The sequence below is a fragment of the Spea bombifrons genome, chromosome 2, assembly GCF_027358695.1.
Source record: "Spea bombifrons isolate aSpeBom1 chromosome 2, aSpeBom1.2.pri, whole genome shotgun sequence".
Classification (NCBI taxonomy): Eukaryota; Metazoa; Chordata; class Amphibia; order Anura; family Pelobatidae; genus Spea; species Spea bombifrons.
The window spans coordinates 122,239,367-122,254,497 of record NC_071088.1 but is presented as its reverse complement, the minus strand read 5'-3'; the positions used below and the strand labels follow the sequence as shown (position 1 = coordinate 122,254,497).

Genomic DNA, 15,131 nt, shown 5'->3' with positions numbered 1-15,131 from the left:
TAAATCCATTATTAATCTTTTAGATACCATACTCAATTTACATATTATATATATATATATATATATATATATATATATATATATATATATTGACAGGACACAAATAAGTATACAAAGTCTTGGTAAAACACTGCCCCAAGCCATGCCTCAAATGTTGGGATGTAGTTTAGTATGCTTATGGTAATGCATATAAAATGTAGTAATACTTCCAGTGAAAGTATTGTTTAATTATAACTAGAAATTGATCTGCCAGTGGTGTGTATGATATGTACAGACCTTTGTCAGTCCAGAAACAGTTACACAGACTGTGGTGGTCAAAATACTGCAAACATATCTAGGCGTAGTATTCCTAGTCTGGAATAGTGGGATATAATAGAACTTTTCTAAGTGAGGCTCTACATAGATTTAAAAAGTAAAAGACCACTGGTAAAATAGCACTATATATTAAATAATTGTTTCCACAATGTACTGTCAAAGCCAGTTTGTGAAAGAAAAAAGGATCTTCTTGACTTCCCTGAGCAGTGGATCGCATTCAGAATACTGTGTGCATATTAATTCTAACAGTTCTTCTCTTTTTAGATGAATATTGCATGCAACAAAGTGATATGCTTCCATTATCCTAAATTAGAAATATAGTACATATATGTCAATTTTGTAATATGCTTACTTTGCATAGAATTAGATTTGTAAATGTGGTATTTGTGTATATGTTTCTATTTATTTACAATGGTCTGTGTTATTGCAAAAAATAGATGGATATCCTATTCTTTACTATATACAGTAAGGGGAGCATGTGCGAAACATAATATTCCTATGTTATATTGCCATTCTTCTACAGAAACAATTTTACCGTAGACAAAGTGTTACTCAGGTTTTTCAAACGTATATCCGAACATTCCAAAAAAAACGCTATGTAAAATATATATTTTATATATACAAATAACGCTACTGCTTATTTTGATTATCACAGTCTTGTTATAGAATCTTCTTGTGCAAGAGAGTCACTGTTTGCGCTGTCTGCATTGTCAGTTGTATCTTGCTCCACGTTGTGATTAGTAGCATTTGTGTTCATTTCATTTTCAGCTACCAAGCCATGGCAACTGCTTGAAGGCTGTAAAGGTAGACATACTGAGGTATCCTTCAATTCATTAGTTATTGTTGATTCAAGTGTATTTACATCTAACGCACAATTTGTTTCTGGAGCTTTGACTTCTAGATGAAGGGTCTTCTCGCTCGGATCAGAGATCTGCTGGTTTGGAACTTCTTCAGAGACCGAGTATATTTTGTTGGAGCTCTGTTGCAAATATGAGGTTTTGGAATGTCTATTGAACAACCCAAAACTTTTAATGTCTTTGCTGAAGTGTATTTTTCTCTGTTTCTCCTTAGTAGGTTCAGTTGTCAACAAGGCAGACCCATTGCTTACATTATTATGTCTTTCCGTCGCTATCTCTGCGGTTTTGGGATGAATCAGAGTAGTTATGTCAAAAAGGCTAAATGATTTTTTTTGTGGTCTGGTTCTCTTCTCTTTAGTTACACCTGATTCTTCCGTGTCTGAAACATCTGCCACACCATTATTCATTTTTAAAGCTTGGAGATTAACCTTGTTTCCTTTTAATAACCCCAAAACCTCAAAGCGGAAGCTAGAAATGTCTTGCTTCAGTTCCTAAAATATATATAAAAAAACACACTGTTATTACTTGGTTTACATTGCTATAAAATGCTTTGCTAGTTGTGCACCCAACCCAGGATATAAAAGTATCTAACGATATAAACCAATTCTGAACATTGCACAAGAATCACTGTCTAATTCATTTGGTAAAATTGGCCTGTATATAGATCAGCAGCTACCTTATAAACATATATATATTTTTCACATCCAACATTACATCAAATATCTATATTTAACTGTATAAATATTCCTACATAAATGCACATAGAGCTAAGATTGCCACAAGGACACTAATTATTTTGACAAACGTGTCTCTAAGGATGAATTCAAGTTTTGTTGAGAGCGAAACACAATAGATACCCTAGGGTACATTTTGTTATCCAAATTATCATTTCTCACTTTTACACCGAATAACTATAATTTTGACATTTTCAATAGAACACTACAAAATTGATTTTGAAATGTGACAGTTTGAAATTTGAAACAATAATATTATAAACCACTATACTATAAAAAATAAAACCTATTTTGGGGGAATGATATGGATCACCATAAATGAGCAAACATATTAAGTTATATAGGTTAATTGATACACGGCAGAAATAAATGGATAGATAGAGATGGATAAAAGATAGAATGGAATATGGTATACAACCAATTAAAACCAAAACTTTATATTGCTAAATGTAAGATGCCTTTATAGGGCAATATTCAGAAATCTTGGGGCCAAATAAATGCTTAACGCTTGGGCCCCCATGCCCTCCCATCAGCCTGCCCCATGTCCATCCCACTCTCCCACCCATTTCTCCACGCATCACTCCACCCTAATATAACAGGGACAACCACAACACCATATGCATACACACACTAAAACCACACTCTTATATACATGAACATACTATCCAACAACATACACGTTCACACACCCACTAACATACACTGTACTGCATTTTAACCCAACGGAGACTCTCAAGCAAGTTAAAGCCTTCTCTGGACACCATTAATGAGGCACCTGCATGGCAGGAGGGGTTGCTCAACCCATAAGGTTTAGTCAGAACCTGCAAATATGCACTTTAGAGTTAGCTCATTTTAAGCAATATAGCCATGAAAAATTATATAGGACTCACCAGACTTGGTACAGGCTAAGCAATATATGGGCATATAGTGTGACGGAATTCCCAATACTCATGCTTTAGATAGGGTATTTTTTGAATGGTATTTTTTTAATTCTTGCCTTGTTTTATGTACTTATTGGTCATTATTACTGGTGCAGCAACTCAGGAATCTGTATGCATATTCTTTTTATGATTTTCAGCTCATCCACTTGTATTTTTTGTGCTGTGAATATTTGCAGGTTCTGACCAAACCTTTGGGTTGAGCCCCCCCGTCCTGCCAAATGAGTGCCTCGTTAATGGTGTCCAGAGAAGGCCTTACATTGCTTGAGAGTCTCAAATGGGTTAAAATGCAGTGCAGTCTCATTGATTCAGCTCCTTGGTAAGCAATATAGCCTTGGAAAGTTAGATAGGACTCGCCAAACGTGGGGTACTTTAATGTAGTTGCAGGCTAATGAATATCTGGCCATATAGTGTGAAATAATACCCAATACCTCTGCCTTAGATATGTGTTCCTGAATGGTATTTGCCGACTATGTGCTGAATTCTTGCTTTGCTTTTAATACTTACACAGACTAACATCTTTACTTTCACACACACAAAATACTAACATATTGGTTAGCTCAAGAGCGGGACGCCAGTCCGAGGGGAGCTGGTTGTAAGGGCCAGCTGGGGCCTCGCTTCCCTGTGGCCAAGCAGGGCAGCTGGGCCTGGTGCAACAATACCGGTTGTACCCCCCTGTGCCTTTACAATTTATAATACGTATCTGCTCTGCATTGATTCTAGTTGTTAGGATAATTATAGTGATCTTAAGCTTATCTCTGCATTCATAGTAAAGTCATGCAGTAGTCTGAATAAATAATAAGCCTCATGAATGTTGGAAGATTATACACTAGTTGTGATACTTAAAATATGAAATATTTGCATGAATTTAATTGTTATTCCCCCACCTAAATTATATTTCCAAAATAGTAAAATTTCTTCTGTGAAACATGTTTTATAAAACAATGGTATCAATATATGATAAGCAAAGAGTCTTTAAATGTGAAATGAATCATGATTGTTATTGGTTGGTTAGATGTGAATTACTAAATTACAAGACATCTGGCAGAATAATGACATTCTTGATTGAAAGAAAACTATATTATATAGTTTTCATGTTTGGTGAAGCATTATATAATAAAGGAAAAAGGCTAAAATTATTAACATGCATCAAGGAATGGAGTGTTAATTATGAGTGACTTTTTGGCTGCTTTTTATAGGACTCAAGTTCTGTGGCGTGTTAGAAACTGAACTTGTGAAATCTGTGCTCAGATTAGTGCAATATTTAACTATCATGTGTCAAGTCACCATATGACAACAACTATTTTAAACTAGAAGGTGGAAAAACATGCACTGTGCTATAATAAAAATAGCTAAAATATTGCTACATAGTTATGTATAGTTACTGTGTATATTGCTATATTTTACACTAGTGAAGGTGTTTTGGGTTGAAATAGTGATGAATGTTCTATAACAGGGGTGTCCAACATGCGGCCTGCGGGCCAAATGCGGCCCGCGAGACCTCGAGGTGCGGCCCGCGTAAGATCGGCAGCCAGGGCAACCGATCTTACGCGAGCCGCACCTCAAGCCCTGCTACTTACTTGTGGGAGGGTCTTCTGGACTGCACAGAGGAAGCGGAGTTCACGTGACATCCTACTTCCTCTGTGCTTTAGCAGAGAAGGCAGAGGGAGGCCGCGCCCTGTGCTGAAGTCTGTAAGCGGCATCGAGGAGCTGCAGTGCAGGTAAGGGGGTGGGGAGGGAGTTTGAATGAGTGTGTGTGATTGAGGGAATAAATCTGTGAATGAATGATTATATGAATAAATGAGTGTGTGTGTGTGTGTGATAGCATGGATGTGTAAGTGCTGGAACCTAGGCATGATGGGACTGTGATTGCTGTTAGCAATCACACTCCTATCATGCCAAGTCAGCCAGTACATGCTGAAACCTGGCCAGCTGCCCCCTTGTGTATTGATGCTGCCAGCAGTATGGGGTCTGCACTTACAGCCACCCTGTACCAGCATGTACTGGCTGACTTGGCATGATAGGAGTGTGATTGCTAACAGCAATCACAGTCCCATAGTGCCTAGCTTCCAGTATTTACTGGATGGATGTGTAAGTGCTGGAACCTTGGCATGATGGGACTGTGATTGCTGTAGCAATCACAGTCCTATCATGCCAAGTCAGCCAGTACATGCTGAAACCTAGCTAGCTGCCCCCCTTGTGTAGTGATGCTGCCAGCAGTATGGGGTCTGCACATCACTTACAGCCACCCTGTACCAGCATGTACTGGCTGACTTGGCATGATAGGAGTGTGATTGCTAACAGCAATCACAGCGAGCACAGTCCCATCATACCTAGGTACCAGCATTTACTGGTTGACTTGGGTTGCCAGCATTTACTGGTTGCCAAGTCATATTGCTAATTTTGTCCAGTTGTGTGTTACCTACTTTTATTAAAAATGTGAGTTTTTATTATTATTTTTAAAGGTGGGGGTCATTTTCGGTTTTGGCTAAGTGAACCCTGAATGTTTTGGTCCAGAATTTTCATTTTAGTTCATCCCTAGAATAAATCTAGGGAATCCTGAATTTGTAGTCGCAAAACTTTCTAGGCCCAGAAATCAGTGAGAGGAAGAGTAAAGGTTTTGTGTCATTTTACTTTATTTTAATCTGCATATTTTATTAAAGGCCATATTTTTTGTCACAGTGAAAAATGAGTGCGGCCCGCGCACGTATACAATTCTGATGAAGTGGCCCACTGCAGAAAAAACTTGGACACCCCTGTTCTATAATATTCTTCAGCTTCAAATAGATTAGACATACACAGACAGAAGTGTAGATTGTGGCTGTGTACAGGCAGCAACACATTACATGGCAATGTAAGGCATCCAAGGGGGTGGGACGGGTTTGATTAGGCATCATCCTTTTGTGCTAGATGGCAAATCTAGACTGATATAATGATGCCCACGGGGGGGCCAGCATGGGCTATAGTGGGCCTTGACTGTTGTGCGGAGGAGGGGTAGGCTTTTTGGCGGGAATTTTGGGGGTGGGGTTGGGGGAAGATTATATAAGTGGTTGCTTTCCCGGGCTCAGGAACCATTTTTTGTGGTTAGCTTACCTGGTTGCGTGTCCCACCCTCCCTCCCTTTTTTTCTTTTGTTTGTAGGTTTGTGTCGTTTGTCACAGTCTGTGGGGTGGCAGCTTGCCAGGTATCCAGGGGGTTAATGTGGTGGTAAGTGAATGGTTGGTAACATCTGGTGGGAGGTTCTTGGCTGTCAGTGCTGGAACCTCAGGTCAGGGTGGGGGCACCTCGGTATGTCCCTTCCTTAAGTGGCATTTGGTTATGGTACCTGGATTGCTTGGCAAGCTTGGGTGTTTAATGTATATATTTACATGTTGGTGTTTGAGTCATTGTCCTTGTTAACGCACCTATGTTTATTGTTTCAGGTTTTGGCGTGACAATGACTCTAATAAATAAAATTGGCTGTGGCCTTTTCTCATCCATATTTATGGTGTGGTGTCATTATTGGGGGGTTTTTAATGGGGAGTTAAGCCTAGCCCGGAGAATCGAAGCTACAACAGTCAAGGCTTGAAAGTCAAATAACTTCAAATACTATGTAACACATAAGAGTAGTGAAATGCCAATGACAGAAAAGTTGAATACATTTTGCATCGTCTACCCCATGTTTTCAAGGTCTGAAAACAATGTTTTGAGAATGATTCATCACTGCTAACAACCCCAATCTTGAAATTATAGGTGCTTTTGTCCAAAAAGTAGCATTATTTATACATTCCATCATAAATGTTAATTTGGTGCTTAATTATGTTAGGATTCCACAGATTGCTCACAAAGACGAACAAAAATAAACCCAGCATTCTATGTTAACCTAGCCATACATTAATCAGACACTCATGCAAACAAACCCCATCAGTGTCTTTCCCTTCCACACAGTTAAGATATTGAGATGTTCTTCTGCATGCATCAGACCTTTTTGAACATTGGAAATCAAGGAGCAAGAAACCCTTTGTTTTGGAAATTCAGTCCTCAATTTGTCAGAATTCTAAATTTGCGCTAAATCCAGTATACTGATCACACATTGCATGTCTTTTAGCTGTCTATGGGTTGAAGTTAGCACCCATGTTGTTCCTTATTAGCTAAAAAGCACAAAGTGTTAATTATAAAAATAACAATATATCTTCTTTTTTTATAGAAGATGCAACTTCCAATCCAGATGATGACATGCAGAACATTCTTAAAAAACCTACCATGACAAAAATGAACTGGAACATAATTGAAGTGGAATTCTTCATGCTCGAAGTTCTTTGAGACATTGCAAGTTGAATCACAACAAGAACCACAGAGTACAAATGGAATGGAATGCAGTAAATTCTGTAAATGGTAATGTTAGTGTGATAAAAGCATAAAACATTTATTTAGCATGCCCTTGCATTTACCTTTAGTCTGTTTCTTTTGTTCAATATGAACAAAATAAATGTTCAACTGTGTTTTATATGTAGTATATTATAAAATAGCCCTATTAGAGTGGGAGTTGCAAGTCATGCTGGGCAGGGATTAAAGTAAGATCCCTCTTTTCCATGTTCTGGCTCTCCCCTGTTTGCTCTCACCCTTTTCTCTCTCTCTTCATCCCTCCATCCTTTTTCTCCCTCCATTCTCCTTATTAACTTTATTTGAACATATGTAACTACATTTTAGGTTGGAGCAGAGGGGCACTGGAGTGGGCATATCAGAAGAGAGACGGCAGTAAAGGGCTTGGAGGATAAGATTTGAACTGGAGGTAATGAGCCAGAGCCAGGGGGGCAGGAAGGCTCAGAGGGAAGCCTAAGGGGGCAGGTCACAACAGAGTGTTGTTGGAGTAAGAGGATCAGCAAGGGCTGTCTGATTGTGTCTGTCCTGCTCAGTGTTTCAATTCCCAAAAGGAGAAATGTCCTCTGTTGGACTCCTTTGTCCCTCTGCTGCCCACTGCTTTCCCTTCCTCTCCCTTCCACCTCCAGCTCCAATCTTCCCAGTCTGCTCTGTCACTCCCCCCTCACACCCATCTTCTCCCCTCTGCTCTGAGCGGAAGTACAGCGATGTTGATTTAATTAACTTTATTTTATCTACTTCATTTTTACTTATTGTTTGCGTCTATTTTATAAGATTTGCAGAGTGTGGTAGTGAGAAGTATGACACAAATAAAATGTAACAAGAGTAAATTGACTTTGTTGGACGACTGCCAATAGAATCTGATGCAGGTTCCACAGGATTAAGTTATGGAGAAGAAGGAGGAGGTGAGAAAAATAATTAAAAGAATGCTTTCAAATAATTAATGAGGTAAAGGTGAGATTAACAAAAATGAATGTAAATAAGGATATTATAGGTAAATTGAGAAGGGAAGGGAGAGAGAAGGAGGGAGGAAGATAGAGGGAAAGGGAGAAAGAGAGATAGAAAGAGGGAAGGGGTGAATGGGTAAGAGAGAGAAGGGGGGAGGAAAAAAGAGAAGGAGAAGAGGGAGGAAAACCGAACGAGCGATAGAGAGCAGGGAAACAGGGAAAAGTCAGAGGAGAGATATTTGGGTAGAGGCAAGGGACAGAAATGGGAAGGGGTGAAGGATGGTTACCCTTTTTAAATGGTGGGCACATATGCTAATATCTATATTGTAAAGAGCTCATGCAGAACATTCAAGGGGACATTTTAAAAACAGTAACAATAATGATTAAATAATGAAGAAATAACAAAGAAATACATGCAACCAATAAGGCATTCACAAATGTGTAGAATACAACATACTTTAAAATTCTCTTCCGTTAACCCTTCTTCTGTCTTAGCATCCCTTATCATTGCAGCAACGTATCTCTTAATAAGGTTCCGCATCACCTCCTACCAAAGTAAAAAATAAAGAAGTCGTATGTTAAATACTTTTATTTGGGGAACTTAATTGCAATAATGTAGGATATGTGAAAAGTGCCAAATCTGCTACTTGTAACATGGTTGAACTGGTAGCTCTAAATATGTATTAATCATACATTTATTATACTAATATTTACTAGACTTGTGCAAATGTCTTCAGACAATGAATTTCGTTTGAAGAATGTGTGCACACATTACCATTATTTTTGTGTTCTCCCTTAAGGATGTTTTATATATTTATGTATATATGACATAATAATACATCTGATGGGTTGTAAAAAGCTTGCATACCGCACAATATTGGTGTATATTTCAAATAATTTTGGCATGTTTATACAACTAAGGAAAAAAGATAAGATGGCATATACAATGTGCCGAGTTAAAATAGGACATACATACAGGTAAATATGAATAATATTAATCACTTTAATTTGCTTTAATCTACATTCATATATACATATATATTGTGTTTCTGTTTTGCCACGTTTAATTGTTTTCAATGCATTCCTCTCAAAGACAGATGTCTTACTAGGCAGACTAGGCATTTACTCACAGCACCATGGGGTCAACAAGGTAAGTCAAGACTCGATTACCTCTCTTAATTTACGTCAATGCCAATCATCCAAAGCTTAACTTTTTAAAACTGGTCAATGTGGCCAAGGGTCCTTGTAATGTAAATCTCTCCCTCTTTTATGTTAGGCCACTACACTTCTTAAATTGTATTGTCTTACAATTGCTCTTGGTTGCTTCCCCCAAAACATCAAATGGACAAGAAAAGGCAGTGCTACTGCGGGAAAATTCCAAAGGAAAAAGTGCCTCCTTTTGCTTCTATGTGGCCCATGGTATGGTGCAAAAATATTTGGTTTCCTGCATAACTAATTACCTGATATTGATTATGCCTTCGGAAATTATCAGCTGCTCTTCTCTGCAGTACAATTATAAGGAAAATAAAGGAAAAAATCATTACAGCCAATAATTAACTATTATCTACAAATACAATATAATCATACACATTAGTATATTTAAAAACAAATAATAAATATAATGAATATTCTACAGAAATAAAAACATTCCAAAATTAATGGTAATGAAAATAATAAGGAAAATAATGAAATGCATCACATATTCCTAAAATATAGTAATTAAAGTCATTTTGGTGTTTAGATATAAAGAACCGTGTAGCGATCTAGCAATTAGCAAGAAAAACACCTGGTTCTCACTTGATGTAAAACCATGTTAAATCCAGGATCTATTTTTAATACTTCTTTGAAACAAAGCTGCTGCTTTACATTAAATTAATTATGAACTCAAATGCCTGGATGCCTGTGGGCCACTGCTGTCATCTCTGCGGCTCCTTCATAGGAACCTGGCCTATTGAAAGCCCTGGATACAGAGTCAAGTTGCAAGGGAGTTTTTCCTCAATTTCAGGCTAAATTAGAAAGATCTTAAGGGTTTTTTTTCATATAGATAAATCAAAGACGAAATATCTTGGAAAACTCAACTTGGATAAACCCAAGCAACCCTATTTTTAGCCTCTGTTGGAAATAGACATTTTTTTTTTTTAGAAAAGTTATTATTTCTGCCAAGTCTTTGTTGACTAGATTGGCCAACAGTTTTTTTTCTCTGCCATTAAATGCTACTGTTCTATGTTTGAAATTTAAATTATAGCTTCAATTATTGGTCAATATGTTTGAAATTTGGAACAATTATTATATTCACTACTGCATTATAAATAACCTTTCCATTAAAACATTTACATTTGTTCTAGATTATACTTACCCCAATTGTTCCAAAACTTTCAGGCTTTCGTCTCATGTTCTTCTTGCATATTTGTTTTCTCAACCATTTAAATAAATACCACAAAGACTTTGGACTTGGAATTATATTGAAGGGAGTGGGAAGTGTACCTCCTTCTTCAAAGTAACTCATCCACAACTTTGTTCTTGCGAACTTCCATTCAATATCAGCATGATCCTAATCACAACATTCAATAAAAATGCTAAAACAATATTGTAACGCATGGAATAAAAGGTTTAAAGTGCCTGCCAATTTTAAAAGGAATAGTCAAACATTTTATGTTCTAGGAAAAATTACATATTTCGAATAATTTCCAAATGATTTCTCATGTATTTTATATATTTGAGTGACAAATGTGGTTATTTGCTTTTCTATGTCTATTATTGGTACTTGGGCACGCCACAATAATTCCAAATATAAAAAGTGTTGCTATTATGCAATAGAGGAGTATACTTACAGCAATCAGTTGGTAAGAGTTGTTCATCATAGCGATTAACATGTTTAAGAGAACCACTAAAGAAATCACATTATAGGTTCCAAACATGGTGGCACCAACAAATTCTGTAAATTTGTGCTTTGGTTTTACATTTGTCACGTATAGATTGATTAGTCCAAAAATAGACCAGAATAAGGACTGCAAAGTTTCAAATAAACTGAAAAGAAAAGAAAATATTTGCATGAAAAAAAGATAAAAAATACAGCTATAACTTTTAAAAGTAATATACCATCTTAATACGTCAATCAATAAATTAATTAATGTTTCTGTCACAATTTAGTATGGGATAAAACAATGGATAAAAACATTCTGTTCCATTAAATAATTAAAAAAATAACATAGTACTAAAATCATTAATTTTACTGCATTTTAATAACCCAAAACCATCTTAGTGATTATCTGCATCAGTGCCTTAAGGAAAATCTCGAACACGTTGAACTTCATGGGCTTACATCTTCATCAACATTACTACTAATATTGTGCAAACTGGTGGAGGCTCCGGGCGCACCATCTCCCCCGATTAGAGGAACGAGAGAGAAGGTGTGCAGTGACCTGGAGGTCAGAATAATGATATACACAAAAACAAAATACTGTCTGCGCTTCTCACCCTAATAAAGTTGGCAACAAATATATAAACATAATATAAATGAGAGGTTTTGGTTATATGAATTGGCCAAAGCATAATTAAGCTCACCCGCCACGTCAAGGCACACTCTCAATAGGGTGAGAACCTACTCTCACCTCCTACATAGTGAGCACACAACGCAGTTTATACTTTTCCCTGTTTGCACATATTTGAGGTTGTTGGCTCCTCATCAGTCTGGTTGCAGCTTGCTGTCCAGGGGTTAATAGGAAGGAGGTTTAATTGCACCTCCCCCAACACATTAATAAGGTTTTGGTAGCAGTATAAACTGCTTTGTGTGTCCACTACGTAGGAGGTGAGAGTAGATTCTCACCCTATTGAGAGTGTGCCTTGACGTGGCGGGTGAGCTTAATTATGCTTTGGCCAATTCATATAACCAAAACCTCTCATTTATATTATGTTTATATCTTTGTTGCCAACTTTATTAGGGTGAGAAGCGCAGAGAGTATTTTGTTTTTTGTATACATTGTACAGCCAATACACTGTTTCTTGCAGCATGCTCACACTGTTTGGTAGGCCTCATATTATACATTTGTATTATTTGAGCCTGAGACTAGCTTAGTTAAAGTGACTTACGTGGAGAAGGCATTATTTTGCTTTTCACATCTGATTCCTTTACAATCTAGGGGTTCATTTGTTTCATAATAGAAGTATAACTGATTCAAGCCATTTGCAAACGCCAACAGCACAAGGCAGTATATAAAAAGAAACTTCAAAATGTCCAGAAGCATTCTTCCTAAAGATATTTGTAAGGGTCCAAGGTGAGAATTGGCGGTAAACAATGAAATTAAACGCAGAGAACTAAATATGTTGGCAATGGCAAAGACTGCTTCTGCTACCAAGGTTGGGTGCCATGTTTCCCAATCACTTCGATCCCTCTCTCCACGGAACTGCAGAAAGAAAATATATATTAACACGCAAAATAATAACATTGTCATACCGTATTAAATGTTTCACGTTTCAAGCCATGGTACTATGAAAATGTTATGTTGGTAAAAAAAAGTAGTAATATGCCTTTTCTTACTGGGTCAGATATCAGGGAGAATTAGCAGCTCTGTTGTGTGGGGTAGAGTCTAGTTTGACAAAAAACATAATTACCAGAAGCACAGAAGTCAGGTTGCGTTAACCTAGTGGGGATATAACATGAATATAGATGAGGAGTATCAATTTACAAGGTAATCTATATTCAAATGAACCGCTGGAATACCATTATACTGGCTTTGCCAAGTGGAAGCTATTAGTAAATAAAGTGAAAACCTAAGTGCCCCTTGTCTGTTATGGTGTGATAAGACTGCCCTGTGTATTGTGTAATGCAAATCTGCATAAAAACAAACCACAGATAAAAAAATAAACACCATGGCAACAAATAGGCACACATTAATGGCACACATTATTGGAGCCAATCTATACAAATTAACTGTCTCATTGCCAAGGGGTGTGTGAACGTTTGTAACTCCTTAACATACAAATAACTACATAATAGTAACCAAAGCACACAAAAAATAATAGCAAATTCATGGCAATGGCAACTGATTTTGGGCTGTGAAATTAAAAAGGCACCCCCTACTAATATGTTGCTTTGTTGTGCATTTAGTGTTAAAGGAACTGGATACAAAATAACAGTTTGGGAGTGTATCTTAAGAGTTAACAGCCCTGTTATTTTGAGTGCCTTAAATAAAGTGGTTTATTGTAACACATTTTTAGTGGCATAACATTTTATTGAAAGCTCATTGATAGCTCATCTTGAAAATTAAATAAAGTTGGCTATATAAAAGGTTACTTCACAATGCAATACCCTTTTGAATTTATTTTTATATTATATTATATATCATATATTATATTATATTTAGAGCTATTATAATATGCATTTCTCAATCTAGAATATAATATGTGGACAACGGGGAAGGGTGTTACTATTTGGTAACTATATTATATTTTGTAATATTCCCATCATAATATATTTAATTATTATTAGTAGTCTGAGATTGTACTCAGAAGCTGACCATGCGTAACATACAGTCATATGGTCTTATTGGGCTCCCCTACCCAGAGAAAGGACTTCACACAAAAAATCTGGGTAAAACCTGAAGCGATCCCAGTTTTGTATTTTTCATTTATGTCATAACAATTCATGTGAATAATGTGTTGCAGTAGTGCCACGAAAACAATATATGGTTATGCAAACAGTGAAACAAGATATAGTAAAACATTGTCTCATTTTTCTTGTATAACAGAACTTGGTGAACTTAGTATATTTTGGCTTTTGTAATGCTCATTTAGTTAATACTCACACTCTTTGTCCCTAAACAATGCTACCCAATATAAGGACCCATGGATTTCACCACAGACTATAGGATCTATTAAATTTTCAGACAAGAAACATTGAAAAGTTATCTCTCCTAGGGGTAATTTTTGATCACAGCAGTTATATTATAGAAGTAACATAATAGCTTGGATCCACATATCTTCAAAATGTTTTTTGGAGTGCAACAGCAGCTTTAATTATTACTATTTGAAGTATTATAATGCAGGATGTTATAGTAAAAATTAATTAAACCTATTATTCTACTGAATACAAATATGCAACAATATTTATGAATAATTTAAATAACTACAACTTTTACTATACCTTTACGTATGCAACAATTTTTAATGATATCGTTGCCAGATATAATGAATTCATTACAAAATCCATTAAGTTCCACCAGTCATGGATATAATCTTGGAATCCTCCATCCCACATCTGTTTAATTTCTCCCCATATAAAACCTGTTTAGTAAACAAAAAGAGTTTTTTTTCAGAGAAAGTTATATAACTTGGTTAAACTTATATTAAATTGCTACAGGCATAACTTAATGCTTTTATTAACGCTTATGAAAACATTGCAAAATACAACAATCGTTAATGTATATTTACAGAGAGAGAGAGAGAGAGCCTTTTCTATTGGATTTACATTCCATTTTACAGTCGAGGTTCCCAAAGTATGAACCTCCCTTTATCAAGTCAAACACATTACTAATCACAGACATCTAAGTGAGACATGGGTAGCAGTATATGGGTCAAGGCGCAAGATTGAGACTATTAAGGTACAGGTCACAGCAGTTTAACCCCTTAAGGAAAGAGGACTTCTTTTTTGCACAATGTGACAATGTGACAATGGCTGTTTTAACATTTCTGCTGTGCTCGTGTTTAGCTGTAGTTTTCTTCTCTCTTATTTAGTGAACCCACACAAATTATATATTGTTCAGGGCAAGAAGGGCTTTCTTTAAATATTATTATCTTGACGATATCATCTAATTTACTATAAAAAAAAATCTAAAAATTTTAAAAAGCACTTTTATTTGAAAAATATTTTACTGATCTACAGGGGTGTAAGTAAGTATAAACCATAGGGTCCTAGTGCAAAAATTGCCCAGGGGTCCCCAAGCTTCACTAAGCAACATGTCTCACAGTGCCACCTTTGCCTCAA

General features: G+C 36.5%; 1 protein-coding gene across 1 annotated transcript in view; it reads right to left on the bottom strand.

Annotated features, from left to right (window-relative positions):
* Nucleotides 1–462: 462 nt before the first annotated feature.
* The window catches only part of TRPC4 (transient receptor potential cation channel subfamily C member 4), a 78,385-nt gene continuing 63,716 nt past the window's right edge, over nucleotides 463–15,131 (bottom strand). Inside the window, exons 5-11 of the mRNA XM_053456339.1 lie at nucleotides 14,292–14,431; nucleotides 12,239–12,552; nucleotides 10,981–11,176; nucleotides 10,506–10,700; nucleotides 9,610–9,651; nucleotides 8,607–8,696; nucleotides 463–1,663 (exon numbers count right to left, since the gene is read on the bottom strand). Coding sequence (XP_053312314.1) covers nucleotides 965–1,663; nucleotides 8,607–8,696; nucleotides 9,610–9,651; nucleotides 10,506–10,700; nucleotides 10,981–11,176; nucleotides 12,239–12,552; nucleotides 14,292–14,431 — 1,676 coding nt within the window. The 3' untranslated portion in view covers nucleotides 463–964. The remainder of the gene's footprint in view (nucleotides 1,664–8,606; nucleotides 8,697–9,609; nucleotides 9,652–10,505; nucleotides 10,701–10,980; nucleotides 11,177–12,238; nucleotides 12,553–14,291; nucleotides 14,432–15,131) is intronic.